Source organism: Asparagus officinalis, chromosome 9, assembly GCF_001876935.1.
Source record: "Asparagus officinalis chromosome 9, Aspof.V1, whole genome shotgun sequence".
NCBI lineage: Eukaryota > Viridiplantae > Streptophyta > Magnoliopsida > Asparagales > Asparagaceae > Asparagus > Asparagus officinalis.
The window spans coordinates 3,182,533-3,200,355 of record NC_033802.1 but is presented as its reverse complement, the minus strand read 5'-3'; the positions used below and the strand labels follow the sequence as shown (position 1 = coordinate 3,200,355).

Sequence of the window (17,823 nt, the reverse complement as noted above, 5' to 3'; positions counted from 1 at the left end):
CTCACATAATATTCTTGAATCAGGCTACACCCTCTGCTAACCCTAGATTACAAGAATATTAGCTCCCTCCCTCTCTCTCTCTCTCTCTCTCTCTCTCAACTCTCATATTCTCTCCAAAACTCACTCCTTATAATCTTTTGAGTGGACAAAGACTATGAAACTTTCTCCCAATATTGAATCTTTTTCACGAACAAAGACTACGAAACCCTCGCCTCTCACATAATATTCTTGAATCAGGCTACACCCTCTGCTAACCCTAGATTACAAGAATATTAGCTCCCTCCCTCTCTCTCTCTCTCTCTCTCTCTCTCTCTCTCTCTCTCTCTCTCTCTCTCTCTCTCTCTCTCTCCTTGATTTTTCCTCCAACAATAGAAGAATATATATATGGAAACCAAAACCCTATCTCTAGCCTAACTTCTTAATTAGAATATGATTCAAACTCCTAATCATGATGAGATCTAATCTTCTAATCATGATAGGTCTCTAACCCTATCTAATTCTCATAAAATTATACAAAGATTCAAAGACACAATCTTAACTATCTCCACATTGGATTCGATTCCCAAACTCCCTTGAAGATATATCATCGCTGTCTTAAAACTTTGCCTCTCCCGCTAGCGTCTTTTAATTTTTTGCACTTCAAATCGAAGCACCTGCACTCCTAATTAGAACACACGTACTCCAACTGGGACGTCTCGTGACTCGCTATCGTCCGCCTCGTCATGACGCCTCAACCTCTCTTGTGTACACCAAGAGATATTCACCACCTCTAATATTAGAAGCAAATAATCCATGTTTGTCCTCTTGAACTGAACTTGACAGTAGCATTATCCTGCTTGCTATCCTCGTACACCTGCATTGCTCGTCTCAAATCATATTGGTGCACCTCTCCTACTCCACACTACGAGCCTGATGCCTCTATCTTCTTTGTCACTTGACTTGAACCAAATATGAGCGTTCATTCTCCTACAACTCCCTACAAGTCCAATGTCACCATCTTCATCAACATGTGTGTCACTCGGCCATGCTTGCTTGCAAGCTCCACATAAACTGGCACTGTCCTCCTCGAGTCTACACACCAACCAACTCCTGCTCCCACGATAACTCTGAATAATTACATGTTAATAACTTTACTACTAGAATCATGTCTAATTATCTACATAGTCTTATTCGCATACTCGTTTACCCTATCTGCCATCAGATCTGTCTCGTTACCACCATCAGTACTTATCAGCACCTTCTGACTAATCTAAGCAAAATCTAAGAAAATCAAACCCTCCCATCATATTCAGAGCACTCCAAAACCTAGGAATTAACTCCTGGATTGTTGAAATCCTCCTCCAAACCCTCGATCAAAAGACAAATTAATCTGCACCGTCGGATTTGATTTAATAATTTTTAACCAAACCCTCACCCACGTGAACATTGTTCCCGTCGCTGCAATACCTTCTTTTTTCTTTTTCTTTTTCTTCATCTTGATTATTGTAACGCTACCGATCTTTACTTTTGTACGATGTCTATCTTGCGAACTTGCTCCCGGATCCATCGTTGATACCATTTGTTAGAAAATTTTAGTCTCCCCATGTACTATGATCTCCGCAATTCGGAAGCCAACCTACAATCAACAAAACATAAAATAACCATGATTAAGAAGAAAAACACCAAGATTTACGTGATTCAGTCGGCCAACTTTAAAAAACCTACGTCCATGAGATAATAATACGAGAAATCTACTATGTATCAAGAAGAACTACAAGAGGAACCACTCAACTCACGTCTCTTAATCTCTCAACCTCACATACATAATCAACTCTCACATTCTCTTCAAAACTCACTCCTTAAAATAATTTGCGTCGGGAATCAGTTTCATTGTAACTTCCATTATAACGTTTATCGTCATACAATGGAAACACAAAAGTGAGCCTTTTTATAATACTTCTCTTTACAAAAAAAGAGAACTCCCTAGAAACACACGTAGAAACTATTTATTAGTCGCTACTTGCGTGGGATCTTTGTTTGTGTCGGGGGCGCTTTAGCCCATGGACGACCGATTCAACGATTCGGGTTGATCGTGAAGAAGACTCGTTGTTCTTATTTCATTTTGGAAATAAGAACATGAGTGGATATCTCAGCGAGGTGAGGTAAACACTCTTCCCGATATCAAATCAAGATCTAAATATCGAGGGAACGATGAAGGCCTTTGAGGATGCTCGAATCTGATGAAGCACTCGCTCTTTATGATCTAAGTTCCCTCAAGTCTTGTCTTCCTCTTTGAAATTCGTGGGTCTCTGCTCTCAAATCGTCAACACTTCGCCCCAAAAGTCCAGATCTCGTTCGTACGTCAGTGCATGTAGTCCCCCCTCCCCCGTGCACAAGGGTGCTAGAGGGGTATTTATAGGCTTCAGAAGCCATGCTTTTGAATAAGAATTTGTAACCGACCATTGTTCTGGTGGATTTTCAGTTTATAACGACTTTCTCGTGTTTAAGGATATTCCCAAGGCAGTTATAGATCCATTGGACCGTATGAAACACGAAGAAATCATCAAAAAATGCATCGTGGGGAGTCTGTATTTGTGAGACACCATGTATTGTCTCGGAGTGCGAGGCACATTAAGGTGTCTCGGCACCCGAGACACACTTTGGTGTCTCGGATCTCGAGACAACTCTGGCTGTCTCACCAATTGTGAGACAGCTTCAAGTCTTATCGTTTCGTCGCTTCTTTTGCTTCTTTTTGGCATCAAATGATCCTCTCTGACTTAGATAACGACGTTCTTCGTCTTCTTTTCGCCTTGAGCTGTGTTCCGGAACATACAGGCAATTTTTGACGCCTACAATAATCTTTTGAACGGACAAAAACTACGAAACTCTCTCCCAATCTTGTAATCTTTTGCACGGACAAAGACTACGAAACCCTCGTCTCTCACACAATATTTTTGAATCAGCCTACGCCCTCTACTAACCGTAGATTACAAGAATATTGGCTCTCTCTCTCATTGATTTTTCCTCCAATAATAGAAGCATATATATAGGGAAATCAAGACTCTATCTCTAGCCTAACTTCCTACTTAGAATAGGATTCAAACTCCTAATCATGATGAGACCTATTCTCCTAATTATGATAGATCTCTAACCCTATCTAATTCTCATGAAGTTATATAAAAAAACCAAAGACACAATGTAACATAAATATTCTAGTCGCTAACCGATAAAGGAATGTGTGGATGCACTGCAATTGCTAGATTGCAATTTGGTTCCTTATCTCTGACATCGTGCAAATATTTTGTTGATTAACGCGTGGTTTTTCATTTGGAAAAAACTTTCTGAGGGAGTAGCTGCAACTCCTGGCAATAGTGACATAAATATTACCTAGTTACAGCCTGTTCTTTTTCTTCACTGACAAGGAAAAGCTTGTGAACGTTTAAGTTTGCAGATTTGAAAGCTTCAGTCTAACTTTACTTTGAGTGAGTATCCCCTTTACGATTCCTTATTTCTGTCGCGCGCCTTTGCGGAAGCCTTGCACGAACTCACAACGAACCTGTGATCACGAGTAGAAGAAAGCCAAACTCTTGCACAAATCCAACCAATAAAGCCAAGTCAATCCAAACACAGAGATATACGTGGTTCGGCAATTTGCCTACGTCCACGGGGAGAGGATGGGGAGATTTCACTAAATCAAGGAGAGTACAAAGGGTTACAATCACACAAATTCTCTCAAACTAACCCTCAACCAAAGATCTCACCTTGCTCACAATATCTCCCTCTCACAATGCTCAAAAGATTCCTTAATCTCTGATAAAAAACCCTCACAAATCGTTTCCCTATTTATATCAAAACAAAACCCCAATCAGACTGCAAATAGGAAACCTGCGTATGCAAAAAACCCGTCGTAAGTCGACTTAACAGAGCTCACAAGTCGACTTGACAGAGAGAAAATCAACAACTGGAGAACACTTCATAAGTCGACTTAACAGACTGTTAAGTCGACTTGCCATAAGTCGACTTAACAGTCATGCTAAGTCGACTTGACAGAGGCTAAAATCACAATTCGGCTGCAGATCGTAAGTCGACTCGTGCACAGTGCATGAGTCGACTTATGCCAGTTTTTCTGGTTTTTCTGATTCTTTTCCTGATTTCTCCACAATTCTCCACCTCGGCGAATTTTGCCAAAAATGAGCCGACACCAAACCAAGAGCATCAATGTGTCGTCTCTCCAAATACGGCTGCACCACCATGGTTGCCTACGTACCCCCTCTCCCAAGGGATCAAGCCGCCCGTAGTTCATCCAAATGGCCGTCAACGGCCTCAACAATCACAAATATTCAACAAGTTTCTGCAATGATCAAACTTGTTGCTTGGAACCACCTTCGTGAGCATATCCGCCGGATTATCCTTCGTATGGACCTTCACAATCTCCACATCGCCATCTTCAAGAACATCTCGAACGAAGTGATAACGAACGTCAATGTGCTTCGTCCTCGCATGAAAAACCTGATTCTTCGCCAAATATATAGCACTCATGCTATCACAATGAATAGTGACGGATCGCTGCGATATACCAAGTTCTTCCAGAAGTCCTCGAAGCCAAATAGCCTCCTTCACAGCCTCCGTAACTGCCATATACTCTGCCTCCGTCGTAGACAAAGCCACCGTCGACTGTAAGGTGCATCTCCAACACACCGGCGCACGGGTCAAGGTGAACACATACCCCGTTGTAGACCGGCGCTTATCCAAATCCCCGGCATAATCCGAATCAACATAGCCAATGCATAGCTGCCCACCTGTAGTGTCCCGCTCATAAACCAAACCAACATTGAGCGTACCTCTAATGTACCTCAAAATCCATCTCACGGCGTCCCAATGACCCACTCCTGGATCGTGCATGTATCTCGACACCATGCTCACTGCCTGTGACAAATCCGGCCTCGTACATACCATCGCGTACATCAAGCTCCCAACTGCGCTCGCATATGGAGTCTTCGTCATCAACTCACGGTCTTCAACTGACTTCGGTGAAAGGCCAGCTGAAAGCTTCAAATGGGCTCCCAACGGTACACAAACTGGCTTCGTATCCATGCTAACATGGAATCGCTGTAGAACCTTCTTCAAATAAGCCACCTGTGTCAAACAAATCCTGCCCTTCTTCTTATCTCTGCCGATCTCCATCCCTAAAATGCGCTTCGCCTCGCCCAAGTCCTTCATCTCAAACTCATTCGAAAGCTGAACTTTCAACTCATCTATAGCTGACCTGGAACTAGAAGCAACCAACATGTCATCGACATAAAGCAACAAATAAATGTACGCACCTCCTCTCAACTTGCGAAAATACACGCAAGGATCAAACTGGCTCCGAGTGTACGAATGACCAAGCATAAAACCATCAAATCGCCTATACCACTGTCGAGGAGACTGCTTCAAACCGTATAGCGATTTCTTTAGCCTGCAAACCAACTTATCTTTCCCTGCAGCTCGGAATCCCAATGGCTGAGTCATATATATTTCTTCATCAAGATCACCATGAAGAAATGCTGTCTTCACATCCAACTGATCTAACTCCAATCCATACTGTGCCACCAAAGCTAGCAAAATCCGAATCGACGAATGCTTCACCACCGGAGAGAAAACCTCATTGTAATCAATACCTTCCTCCTGTGCATAGCCCTTCGCAACCAACCTAGCCTTGAACCTCACTGGAGTGCCCTCAATGCCCTCCTTCTTCGTGTACACCCACTTGCACCCAATCGCCTTCCGCCCCTTTGGAAGCTCTACAAGCTCCCATGTATCGTTCTTGTGAAGAGACTCCATCTCCTCCTGCATAGCCACCTGCCACGAATCAGCCTCCGAACTCTGCTCGGCCTCTCTGAATGTAGTAGGCACCATCTCATCGATACTCTCCACCGGAAGTGCATATGCAACTGTGTCGGCATACCGTGCTGGCACCCGTATGTCTCTCCTCTGTCTCCGTGCCGCAATAGAATCCTGAACCTGAGCCGTCGGTCCCTGATCCTGCTCATGAGTACCCGTATCCTCCGCATCACCGTCGTGCTCGCCTGGCGTCACCTCAGTCGGCACTCTCATGGATACTGCACTATCTGGACTCTGTGGAGCTGCATCAATCTCCACCACCTGCGAAATCTCCTCTGTCGGGTTGCTCTCCACCTGATGAGAGCTGGGAAGCTTCAAGATAGAAGCCTCATCGAATGTGACGTCCCTACTCAGCACAATCTTCTTATCAACTGGATCCCAAAGCTTGTATCCCTTGACACCACGCTTGAATCCTACAAATATGGCCTTCCTAGCTCGAGGTTCCAACTTATCAGTTCTAACATGATAATATGCAGGGCAACCAAATACCTTAAGCTGGTCATAGTCATGTGCTGTCTCTCCCGACCACATCTCCATAGGGGTCTTCCCCTCAATCGCAGATGAAGGCAGCCTGTTAATGAGGTGGCTCGCATAAGAAAGTGCCTCAGCCCAAAAGATCTTCTCCAAACCACTATGCGCCAATAAACATCGAATCTTCTCCAGCAAAGACCGATTCAATCTCTCTGCCACCCCATTCTGCTGCGGTGTATGACTAACTGTGAAGTGCCTCTCTATGCCCTCGTCTCGACATAGCTGCAGAAAGGGGTCTGAGGTATACTCGCCGCCGTTGTCGGATCGCAACGTCTTGATCTTTCTCCCAGTCTGCAGTTCCAATCTCTTCTTCCACTCCACAAACAAATCTAGGACTTCACTCTTATGCTTCATGGTGTACACCCAACATCGCCTAGAATAGTCATCAACGAACGTGACGAACCAATGTCGACCACCAAGTGATGCCGTCTTAGTGGGACCCCAAACATCTGTGTGCACGTAGTCCAAGATGCCCCTCGTCCTATGAATGGCCGTCCCGAACTTCACCTTCGTCTTCTTGCCAAGTACACAGTGCTCACAGAATTCTACTTTACCACTCTTGGCTCCCTTCAAAAGCCCCTGCTTGCACAATGCCTGCAGTGACTTTTCACCTGTATGCCCTAGCCTGTAGTGCCAAAGTCTGCTCATGTCCGCCTCTGAAATCGCCGAAGCAACCTGGCCAATCTCGGTGCTCCCCTTCAGATAATATAAATTATGATTTCGGACTCCCTTCATCACCACCAAAGATCCCTTAGTAACCTTTGCTACAGCATCCTCAAAGGTCACCCTGAATCCCTTCGCCTCCAAAGCCCCCACTGAGATAAGATTCTTCTTAAGTTGAGGAACGAATCTCACCTCCTTCAGCTCACGGACTACTCCATCGTGCATCCGAATCCTCACAGTACCTATCCCACGAACGCCACAGGATTGATCATTTCCCATGACCACAACACCCCCATCGAGTCTCTCAAATGATGAGAACCAATCTCGCCTAGGAGTCACATGATAAGTAGCGCCAGAATCAAGCATCCACTCCGATGCATCCAAATGGTTCACCTCCGGAGTAATCAAAAGAGAAAAGCTCGAATCATCGGAATCATCGCCTTTCGCAACATTCACCTCATTGGCCTTCGGGCCCTTATTCTTGCTATTCTCCTTTTCTTTGACTTTCGGGCAATCTCTTTTCCAATGTCCCTGCTCCTTGCAGAATGCACATTGATTCTTTCCAAGCTGGTGACGACCTCTTGACTTTGACCTCCCTCTGTTTCCACCTTTCTGATATGAGCTTCTACCTCTCGCCGACAAGGCCTCTCCTGAAGTACTAGCGCGGGAAGTCTCCTTATCCTTCCTCCTCAAATCATAGTTCGTCAATGCGTTAGTCACTTCACTATAAGTGATAGAAGATCTCCCGTTCAGCAACGTAAGCACGAAGGTATCATACTCCTCATCCGGTAAGGAGCCCAAAAGAATAATAGCCTTGTACTCATCTGTGATCTTCTCATCCACGTTCGCCAAGTCCGACAACAACTTAGTGTAGTTGTTCACATGAGCCGCAAGCGAGGTACCTCTGGACATCTGGAATCTGAATAACCTTCGCAGCAAGTGCAACCGGTTCTCAACACTCTTCGTAAGGTACTTATTGTTGAGAATTTCCCACATCTTCATCGCAGACGTCACCCCAATCACATCGTATTTCAGCTCCTGTTCCAAACAGGACCTGATCACCCCGCAAGCATTTCGATTCATCTTTTCCCATATCGCTTCTTCATACTTAGGTGGCCTCACATCGACCATGATGGTCTCCTCCAGATTTTGAGCATTGAGCGCATCCTGTACGTCGCTCATCCACAAACCAAAATTGATCTTGCCGTCATATTTCACAACACTAATCTTAGTGTTCTGAAAACCCACTTGAACTGTGCCTGTCATCTTGCTGCTTTCACCAATTACTTCACCCATAATCACAACTTCCAAATTGTAGAGAAAGATCCAAACTTTGAAAGAATAAGAAATTACCCAACTGAACCCTAGATTGGATTCCAAATAGAACTCCTAACCACACGAGGAAAGCGAGATCTTCAACGGCAACTTCAAACCCTAACTCCACTAAAGCCTAGAACTCCAAGAACCAAGCTTCAAACTGAATCTTCCTCCACCTAATCCAAAACCCTAGATCTGAATCTGAGCTCTGATACCACTTGTCGCGCGCCTTTGCGGAAGCCTTGCACGAACTCACAACGAACCTGTGATCACGAGTAGAAGAAAGCCAAACTCTTGCACAAATCCAACCAATAAAGCCAAGTCAATCCAAACACAGAGATATACGTGGTTCGGCAATTTGCCTACGTCCACGGGGAGAGGATGGGGAGATTTCACTAAATCAAGGAGAGTACAAAGGGTTACAATCACACAAATTCTCTCAAACTAACCCTCAACCAAAGATCTCACCTTGCTCACAATATCTCCCTCTCACAATGCTCAAAAGATTCCTTAATCTCTGATAAAAAACCCTCACAAATCGTTTCCCTATTTATATCAAAACAAAACCCCAATCAGACTGCAAATAGGAAACCTGCGTATGCAAAAAACCCGTCGTAAGTCGACTTAACAGAGCTCACAAGTCGACTTGACAGAGAGAAAATCAACAACTGGAGAACACTTCATAAGTCGACTTAACAGACTGTTAAGTCGACTTGCCATAAGTCGACTTAACAGTCATGCTAAGTCGACTTGACAGAGGCTAAAATCACAATTCGGCTGCAGATCGTAAGTCGACTCGTGCACAGTGCATGAGTCGACTTATGCCAGTTTTTCTGGTTTTTCTGATTCTTTTCCTGATTTCTCCACAATTTCAATTTTCATTCTCATTCTCTTTTGGTATCATATGAAGTTATGAACTCTTAATTTTATGTTTCGGTTTCCATTTAGGCTTTAGATTATTTTACCCCTTGCTATGCTGTCAGTTTCTTACATATTTTTAATATTTTCAAACAAAATTGTCGCTGTTATTTAAATTTACTTTGTTTATAGCCTAAGGGAGAATAGATTGAGGGTAACATCAGGTTAATTTGTTTCAGGATGGTCCATTCTCAGTCTTCCATAAAAAAATTGTACAGGAGCCAACTCACATGACAGTTACTACTACAATTTCTCATATGCTTAGATCAGAAGTTTTACTTTTGACATTGCAAAAGGACTCCTTGCGCTTTGCGTAGCATGACAAAGTTTGTTCTTGCGCTTATGCCGCTATGACAGCGATTAACATGCATTTTACGTTCTCAAGATGCGTCAGTACCTACCTGTAGGAAAACAGAACATTATGATTGTCATTGGAAAACAACCTACCTAAAATGAGCTTTTCCCTAAGTGGAGGCTTTCGGTCTATTAGGTATCGTATCTGTCGTTTCATCAGGTATCGTATCGTCATCTCATACCTCTCTGATCAAATGCTACATAAAGAGATCTCTTGTTTTAGCACATTTGATACAAATACACATGAACACTTTAAAGGTAAATAGATGTGCAACATTGTTATTTTGCTCCCCATCAACTAGCTTATTTTAGGTATTTCAGAACGAAGACAGCACTCAGCAAAGCCTTCTGGTCTGCAGTCATCCATCTACTTCCTTTTTTCTGTTGCATGTATGAAATAAGTTCCCTTGATAGTTATCTTAGGAAAAAAAGTAGGCAAAAGGTCCTCTTCATTCATACAATGGAAGTTTGTAGTTTACCAATGTATCTCTGAAGTAGAAGCAAAGAAACCAGACTCATCATCACCTCATATATCTTCCCCCTTTTCTTTCTCCTCAATTCACACCAGAGCCCTGAATTCTGAGCAGATGGAAGCCCAGCCATCCCCTGCTCTTGCAGTCAAGACCGTGGAGCGGGCGGAGGTCGACACAACCCGCCCGTTCCGTTCCGTTAAAGAAGCCGTTGCGATATTTGGCGAGCGTTTGCTAGCTACTGATGCCTACTCTCAAAAGGCCACCGCAATCATTCCAAGGCCAACTTATTCAGCTTCTCCTCCGAAACCCATTTATGCAATTTCTGCTTCGAAGCCCCTTTACTCAGCGGCCTCTTCGCCCCGCTCCTTCTCTTCTTCTTCTTCGCATTTCAACCAAGACAGAGAGGACGGAATTATAATTCTGAACTCTATCAGGAAATTAGAGGCTGAGCTAGAGGAGACGAGGCAAGAGGTGATTTTGCTGAAGGAACGGGAGTCAGAAAGAGAAATAGCAGTGGCTTCTCTTAATGCTGAGCTTCATAAGAGCATGTCGAAACTGGCTGAGATCGAGGCAGCAAAGCAGAGGCTGGCCATAGAAGATCGGTCTTCATTTGTAAAGAGCGAACGTTGGGGAGAGAGCAATAAGTTCGAGTATCTGCCTTCATTAGCCGAGGCTCTGAGCATTGGAGATATGGAGGATAGTTTCGGAGGGAGAAGGAAACCGAAGATATCGAAGAAGAAGCCCATCGTTCCTCTTATCGGGGATTTGTTCTCGAAGAAGAAGAAGGTTTCTGGTGATTTTGATGACTCTCTCTGTACCCGCCCCTTTTATGGTACTTTAACATGATGCTTGAACTAAATGAATGTAGAGAATGAGTGCTTGTTATGTGCTTGTTTCATGTGTGCCAATAATGAAGTGAAATGTGCTCTTTTCCCCCTCAGTTAAATTTGTATGGGAGACTTAAATTGAAAGATTATGTTATCAGTATTTATATGTATGATTCAGTTTGTATCAGTAACAAGTCGTGGATTCAACTAATCTGACAGTTAAAAGTATCTTCAGGGACATCCTCCACATATTTCAAATACAGTTAAAAGTCTCAACACCTCCCCTGCACTTTTCTCTCTGAATGTTTCCACTCTGATCCTTGTTTTTTGCAATCTTGAATGTTTCTATCTACCTTCTAGAGCCCTTTCACCAAACTTGGCTGAAATTATGCCCAAATACCCCCTCTAAAGAAAATCAGGCAGAAACGATAGCAAATACTGACAAGAGAAACAGGATCATATCGATCACGGTTGACCGTTCCATTGCTGATCGAACTGCCCGATCACCAATGCCATCCACTGACGACGGAAGGGCGGGCGACATCTGTGTCTGGCTCATCACTGCCATCCTCATCCTCAGCATCATCAGCGGAGGCAGCCTGCTCATCGCCTACATCGCCCTTCCTGCGACAAGAACCACTTCTTGGTTCCCCATTGCCGGAATGGTCCTCATCGCCATCCCCTGGTCCTTCTGGATACTCACCTGCATCTACCGCACTGTCATCGGAATCTACTCTCCAGGCACTTCCAGCAACCCCTCCATTAGAGCAGCCGCCGTTGCTCCAGCCAACGCGAACACCACTTCTAATGGCGCCGACGATGGGGTCGCATCACCCGTTGGTTCTCCCGGTGGGATGAGGAGAGTGAGGTTCGGGAACGCGACAGTGCTGGGATCGATGGAGGGATCAGGTCCGGGCACTCCACGGGGACAGGCGGGAGGCGAGAGGGACGACGTATCGCCAAACTCCAGCGAACACCGGGAGAGTGAACGGCCATTAACACTATCAATGCATTAGCTGTTTGAAGAAGCTCATGATGATTGTCGCTCTCTCTGTTATGTTTTTGTGTCATTGTATAGGATTTTGTTTGATTTGTTAGTATTAAGGCACAATCACCAGAAAATTATTTGTTGCTTTACTTCCTTTAACATTTAGAAGGATACATTCTACAAATCCACATTCATGGGAAATATTCACTGAAGGTAGTGAAATAGAGATTATGATGATGTCTGTGTTGGATAGCAGATTATTAGGCTAAATATGATTCCTAATCTGTTTTGGTTTTGGTTTTAGAATTATTGGGATTCCTAGTCTGTTTTGGTTTTGGTTTTAGAATTATTGGGATTTCTAGACTGTTTTGGTTTTGGTTTTAGAATTGTTGGATTCCTAGTCTGTTTTGATTTTAGGGTTTCTATATATAAAGAACGTTTTAGAAGAGATTTGAAGAGAGAAAAAGAGGTTGTTTTGAGCACTTTGAGAGGGAGATTTCTGAGAGGTGAGTTGAGATCTTTTGGTTGTTTTGAGCACTTTGAGAGGGAGATTTCTGAGAGGTGAGTTGAGATCTTTTGGTGAGGGTTATTTTGAGTGTTTGAGAGTTGTAAGGGAGATTTCTGAGAGGTGAGTTGAGATCTTTTGGTGAGGGTTATTTTGAGTGTTTGAGAGTTGTAACCCATTATTTTTCTCATCCATATAGTGAAAACTCTCCATCCTCTCCCCGTGGACGTAGACAATTTGCCGAACTACGTAAATATCTGTGTTTGTGATTGGTTTGTGCCGTTTTTTTGTGAATTGCACTTGTTGGTTGTTCTTCTCTCTTGTTCGCCTACTCGTATGAGTGTTTGGTTCACGAGCACGCTTCCGTCGACGTGCAAAATTGGTATCAGAGCTCTAGGGTTTCAGACCTAGGGTTTGTTTTGGGTGGAGGAAAATTCGTTGTTGGAATTGGTATCAGAGCTCTAGGGTTTCAGACCTAGGGTTTGTTTTGGGTGGAGGAAAATTCGTTGTTGGAAGTTTGGATCTTGGAGATCTAGGCTTCGTTGGAGATAGCATTGCGGAGTTGCCAGTTGGAGATCTCGCCTTCCTCGTGTGGTTGGGAGTTTGTGCTGGAATCCAATCTAGGGTTCAAGTTGGGTAATTTCTCAATTCTACCAGTTGTTCGAATTTTCTCTACAATTTAGAAATAACAAGCAATAGCTGTAGATAGTGCTGAAAGCAGCAAGGCTACAGCAAGTACGGTTCACGTTGCACTTCAAAATACAAAGACCAGTGTTGTGAAGTATGGCGGGTTGTGGATGAGTGATGTGCAGGATGCTTTGAATGCTCAAAACTTAGAGGAGACCCTCATGGTCCATGAGAGGCCACCGAAGTATGATGAGGTGATATGAGATAAGATGAATCGAAATGCTTGTGGGGTAATAAGATCTTATTTAGAACAAGAGTTGAAGTGTGATGTGATTGATGTGACATCTGCGATGAAGATGTAGGAGATTCTCAACAACAAATATCTTACGAAGAGTATTGAGAACCGGTTATACTTGCTGCGAAGATTGTTCAGATGTCCAGGGGTACCTCACTTGCAGATCATGTGAACAACTACATAAAGTTGTTGTCGGACTTGGCGAATGTGGATGAGAAGATATCGGATGAGTACAAGGTGATTATTTTATTAGACTCCTTACCCGATGAGGAGTATGATACATTCGTACTCACTTTGTTGAACGATAGATCTTCCATCACCTATAGTAAAGTGACTAATGCGTTGATAAATTTTGACTTGAGGAGGAAGAATAAAGAAATTTTCAGAGTTAGCACTCAGGAGATGCCTTATCAATAAGATGTAGGAGTCCCTATCCGAGAGGTGGTAACACATGCAGGTCAAAGTCAAGAGGCCACTACCAATTAGCGAAGAACCAGTGTGCTTTCTGCAAAGAATAAGAACATTGAAAGAGAGATTGCCCGAAGCTCGGAGAGAAGGAGAATGTCAAGAAGAAGGGCCAGAAGGTCAGCAAGGTGAATGTTGCTAAGAGTGATAACGATTCAGATGATTCATGCGATATTACTTCTGATACTACTACACCATCTCCACCTACGATGGATCAGTCTGTTATGTTCTCTAATCGAGGCAAAGGCCGCGGTCGTGGTCGTGGCCGTAATTCAGGGGGAGGACGTGGTTCCTTTGTTGGGAGGCAAGGTGAATCTGATAAGGGCTCACGACAGTGTGGTCATTGTGGGAGAACCAATCATATTTCTAAGAAGTGTTGGGAGAAGTTTGGTCGTCCTCAGTGGGCCCAGGTAGCTGATACAGAGTCGACTAACTCATCTATTTCTGCTACTACTTCTGGTGGTCCAGCTGTTACTGCTCCTACTGTTCAGATTTCTCAGGCAGATTATGAGAGGTTGCGCCAGCTAGAACTCTCTCAGAATATTCATTCTGCTACTCATGCATCCTCTTCAGGTATGGATGCTTACATAGCTTCTTCTCACAAACCCTGGGTACTAGATTCTGGAGCCTCATCTCATATGACAGGTATAAAGGATCACTTTGTATCTTTACATCTTTCTGATAAGTTTCCTTCTATCCGTATTGCTGATGGTACTCTTTCTCCAGTTCGTGGTGATGGAGCAGTTCATGCTACTTCCTCTTTAAAACTAACTGATGTGTTATATGTTCCCAAATTTCATGTTAGCCTATTATCCATTAGCAAGTTTACAAAACAAAATAATTGTAAAGTCACCTTCTTTCCATCTTATTGTGTTTTTCAGGACCTAGCAACTGGGATGAAGATTGGTTCGGGGCATGAGAGAGGAGGTATGTACTATTTGGACGACAGTGTGTCAGAAGCTGGCCTTGTTGCATCACAGTCTGACTCCACTTTATTGTGGCACTGGCGTCTGGGTCATCCTTCACTACAAAAACTTAGATCGGTAGTTTCTGTTCAGCCATCTATTTCCTCTTTAGCTTGTGAGTCGTGTGAACTGGGTAAGCACCATCGTGCTACTTTTCAGAGTTGAGTCGATAAACGTAGTAGTTTTTCTTTTGAGTTGGTTCATTCCGATGTCTGGGGTCCTTATCGTGTTCCCTTTGTGCAAGGTTTTTGATATTTTATTATCTTTGTTGATGATTTCTCTCGCATGACGCGACTTTATCTGTTAAAAGAGAGGTCAGAGGTCTCGCACGTTATTGAACTCTTTTATAATAAAATAAAAACTCAGTTCTCTACTTCTGTTCGTATTCTTCGTACTGATAATGCTTTGGAATATATGAAAAGTGATGTTTCAAAATTTTGTGCTCTTAATGGCATTATTCATCAGACTTCTTGCTCTCACACTTCACAACAAAATGGAGTTGCTGAGAGGAAGCATAGGCATATTCTAGATGTTGCTAGAACACTGATGATACATATGAATATTCCAAAGTATTTATGGTCTGATGCTGTTCTCACTGCAAATTATTTGATTAATCGCATGCCTTCCTCTGTCCTTGATGGTTTAATACCATTCAATTGTCTTTATTCTGATAAAAAACAATTCTCTGCGATTCCCCGTGTCTTTGGTTCTACGTGTTTTGTTCAGGATTTAACTGCTGGTTTGGATAAGTTGTCATCTAGATCCATCAAATGTGTTTTTGTTGGATACTCTCGTACTCAAAAAGGATATAGGTGTTATCATCCGTCCACCAGGAAATATTTTGTGTCTGTTGATGTTACCTTTTTTGAGTATGTCCCATATTTTTCGTCTGGTTCCACTACTATTGGCTGTCCACAGGTACCACTACCTTCTTCTGCTCCTACTACTATTCCATTACCTACTCCTGTTGCTCCTGCACCGAAACCTCTACTGACATACTCTCGTCGCCCAAAAGTACATGCCCCTGAATCTGCTACTGCGGAACCTTCATCTCCAGCTGTCGGTCCATCTCATGTTGAGACCTCTATTCCTTCTGACTTGGATATCCCTATTGCTCTTCGAAAAGGTAAACGGTCTTGCCCGAAATATCCTATATCTCTTTTTGTCTCTTATGACCGTCTCAACCCATCTTTTCGTCAGTTTGCCTTGTCCTTGTCCACTGTATCTATACCTAGGTCATATGAGGAAGCTATGTTAGTACCAGCTTGGAAGCAGGCCATGGATGAGGAAATGAATGCACTACTTTCTAGAGGGACTTGGGACTTGGTTTCTCTTCCTACTAGAGCGACTGTGGTTGGTTGCAGATGGGTGTATACCCTGAAATATCGTCCCAATGGGTCTGTTGACCGTTATAAAGCTCGCCTGGTTGCGAAAGGCTATACCCAGACATATGGCGTCGACTATTTTGAAACCTTTTCTCCCGTTGCTCGTCTCAACTCCATCAGAATTCTTTTCTCTCTGGCTGTTAATATGGATTGGGCGATGCACCAACTAGATGTGAAGAATGCTTTCCTTTATGGTAATTTAGACGAGGAGGTTTACATGGAGCAACCTCCTGGGTATGTTGCTCAGGGGGAGAATATTATCTGCAGGCTGAGAAAGGCCATCTATGGGTTAAAGCAGAGTCCTCGAGCTTAGTTTGATAAGTTCAGCAAGGTTATTTCTAATGTTGGTTTCCAACGTTGTCAGTCTGATCACTCTGTCTTTCTTTGACGCACAACAACTGGTTTGGTTATTTTAGCCGTATATGTTGATGATATTCTGCTGACTGGAAGTGACTCTATTGCCTTAACTGAGACTAAGGAGTATCTAAACCGTCATTTTATCACTAAGGACATGGGAAAACCAAAGTATTTTTTTGGGATTGAAGTTGCATATCAAAAACATGGCCTGTTGTTGTCCCAAAGGAAGTATGTGCTAGATTTACTAGAAGAAGCAAGTCTCTTGGAATGCAAACCTGCAAGCACTCCAATGGAGGCAAATGTTGATTTGTGGCGTGATGATACCTAAACCTGCAAGCACTCCAATGGAGGCAAATGTTGATTTGTGGCGTGATGATACCTCTCTCCTAGATGATGTTGGACGATATAGGAGACTAATTGGGAAGCTAATATATTTGACAGTTACCAGACCTGATATTACTTTTGCAGTAGGTGTATTGAGCAGGTTTATGCACAAACCTAGAGAGGTTCATTGGATAGCAACTATGAAGATTTTGGCATATGTCAAGAGTTGCCCTGGCAAAGGATTGTTATATAAGAAGCATGTGCATACTCACATTTCGGCTTTCTCTGATGCTGGCTACGCAGGAGACATGGGAGACCGGAAGTCAACCTCAGGATTTTGTACTTTTGTTGGAGGTAATCTTGTGACTTGGAGAAGCAAGAAACAAGATGTAGTATCACGATCTAGTGCAGAGGCCGAATATAGAGCAATGGCTCACACTGCTTGTGAGATGGTGTGGCTAAGAAAGTTTATGACAGAGCTTGTTTTTGCTCAGCCTGGACCAATGCCAATGCATTGTGACAACCAGTCTGCCATTTATATTGCACAGAATTCTGTGTTTCATGAGAGGACAAAACATATTGAAGTTGACTGCAATTTTGTCAGAGATGCTTGGGAGAAGAAGATAGTATCTCTCATATTCACTCCGTCCTCACAACAACTTGCTGATATTCTTACCAAGGCTACTTCTTCAAAGGTGTTCTCTACTATATGTGACAAGCTGGACATGGCATCTATGCTCCAGCTTGAGGGGGAGTGTTAAGTTAAATATTGGGTATTGGGTTAATGGGATGTTACCCGTTAACCTTAACCCTATTTGTATGGCTATATATATCTCTCTTGTTATTCTCAATAAAACAATTAGGGTTTTCTCTATTCTCTACAATATCAATGTTGTCTAATGCCATTGCATAAATTTTTGTTTGATTTTTAGTATTTTAGCATAATCACCAGAAAATAGTTTTTGCT

The 17,823-nt window shown here is 43.2% G+C and overlaps 3 protein-coding genes across 3 annotated transcripts; all 3 read left to right on the top strand.

Annotated features, from left to right (window-relative positions):
- On the top strand, positions 10,224-11,115 carry LOC109824195 (WEB family protein At1g75720). The gene has a single exon (XM_020390728.1). The coding sequence runs from the start codon at positions 10,233-10,235 to the stop codon at positions 10,962-10,964; it is 732 nt and encodes a 243-aa protein (XP_020246317.1). The 5' UTR covers positions 10,224-10,232; the 3' UTR covers positions 10,965-11,115.
- LOC109824846 lies at positions 11,361-12,123 on the top strand. Its single transcript, XM_020391496.1, has one exon. It carries the CDS (start codon positions 11,455-11,457, stop codon positions 11,959-11,961), a length of 507 nt encoding a protein of 168 aa, XP_020247085.1. The 5' UTR covers positions 11,361-11,454; the 3' UTR covers positions 11,962-12,123.
- Positions 16,850-17,617, top strand: LOC109824178 (uncharacterized mitochondrial protein AtMg00810-like). Its single transcript, XM_020390712.1, has 2 exons — positions 16,850-17,382; positions 17,461-17,617. The coding sequence occupies exons 1-2, from the start codon at positions 16,850-16,852 to the stop codon at positions 17,615-17,617; spliced, it is 690 nt and encodes a 229-aa protein (XP_020246301.1).

Excerpts from the sequence above, each read along its gene's own strand:
- LOC109824195 (XM_020390728.1), top strand. The coding sequence starts at position 10,233 with ATGGAAGCCCAGCCATCCCCTGCTCTTGCAGTCAAGACCGTGGAGCGG.
- LOC109824846 (XM_020391496.1), top strand. The coding sequence starts at position 11,455 with ATGCCATCCACTGACGACGGAAGGGCGGGCGACATCTGTGTCTGGCTC.
- LOC109824178 (XM_020390712.1), top strand. The coding sequence starts at position 16,850 with ATGATACCTAAACCTGCAAGCACTCCAATGGAGGCAAATGTTGATTTG. Across the intron at positions 17,383-17,460 it reads CCAATGCATTGTGACAACCA|AGATGCTTGGGAGAAGAAGA; the intron begins GTCTGCCATTTA and ends CAATTTTGTCAG.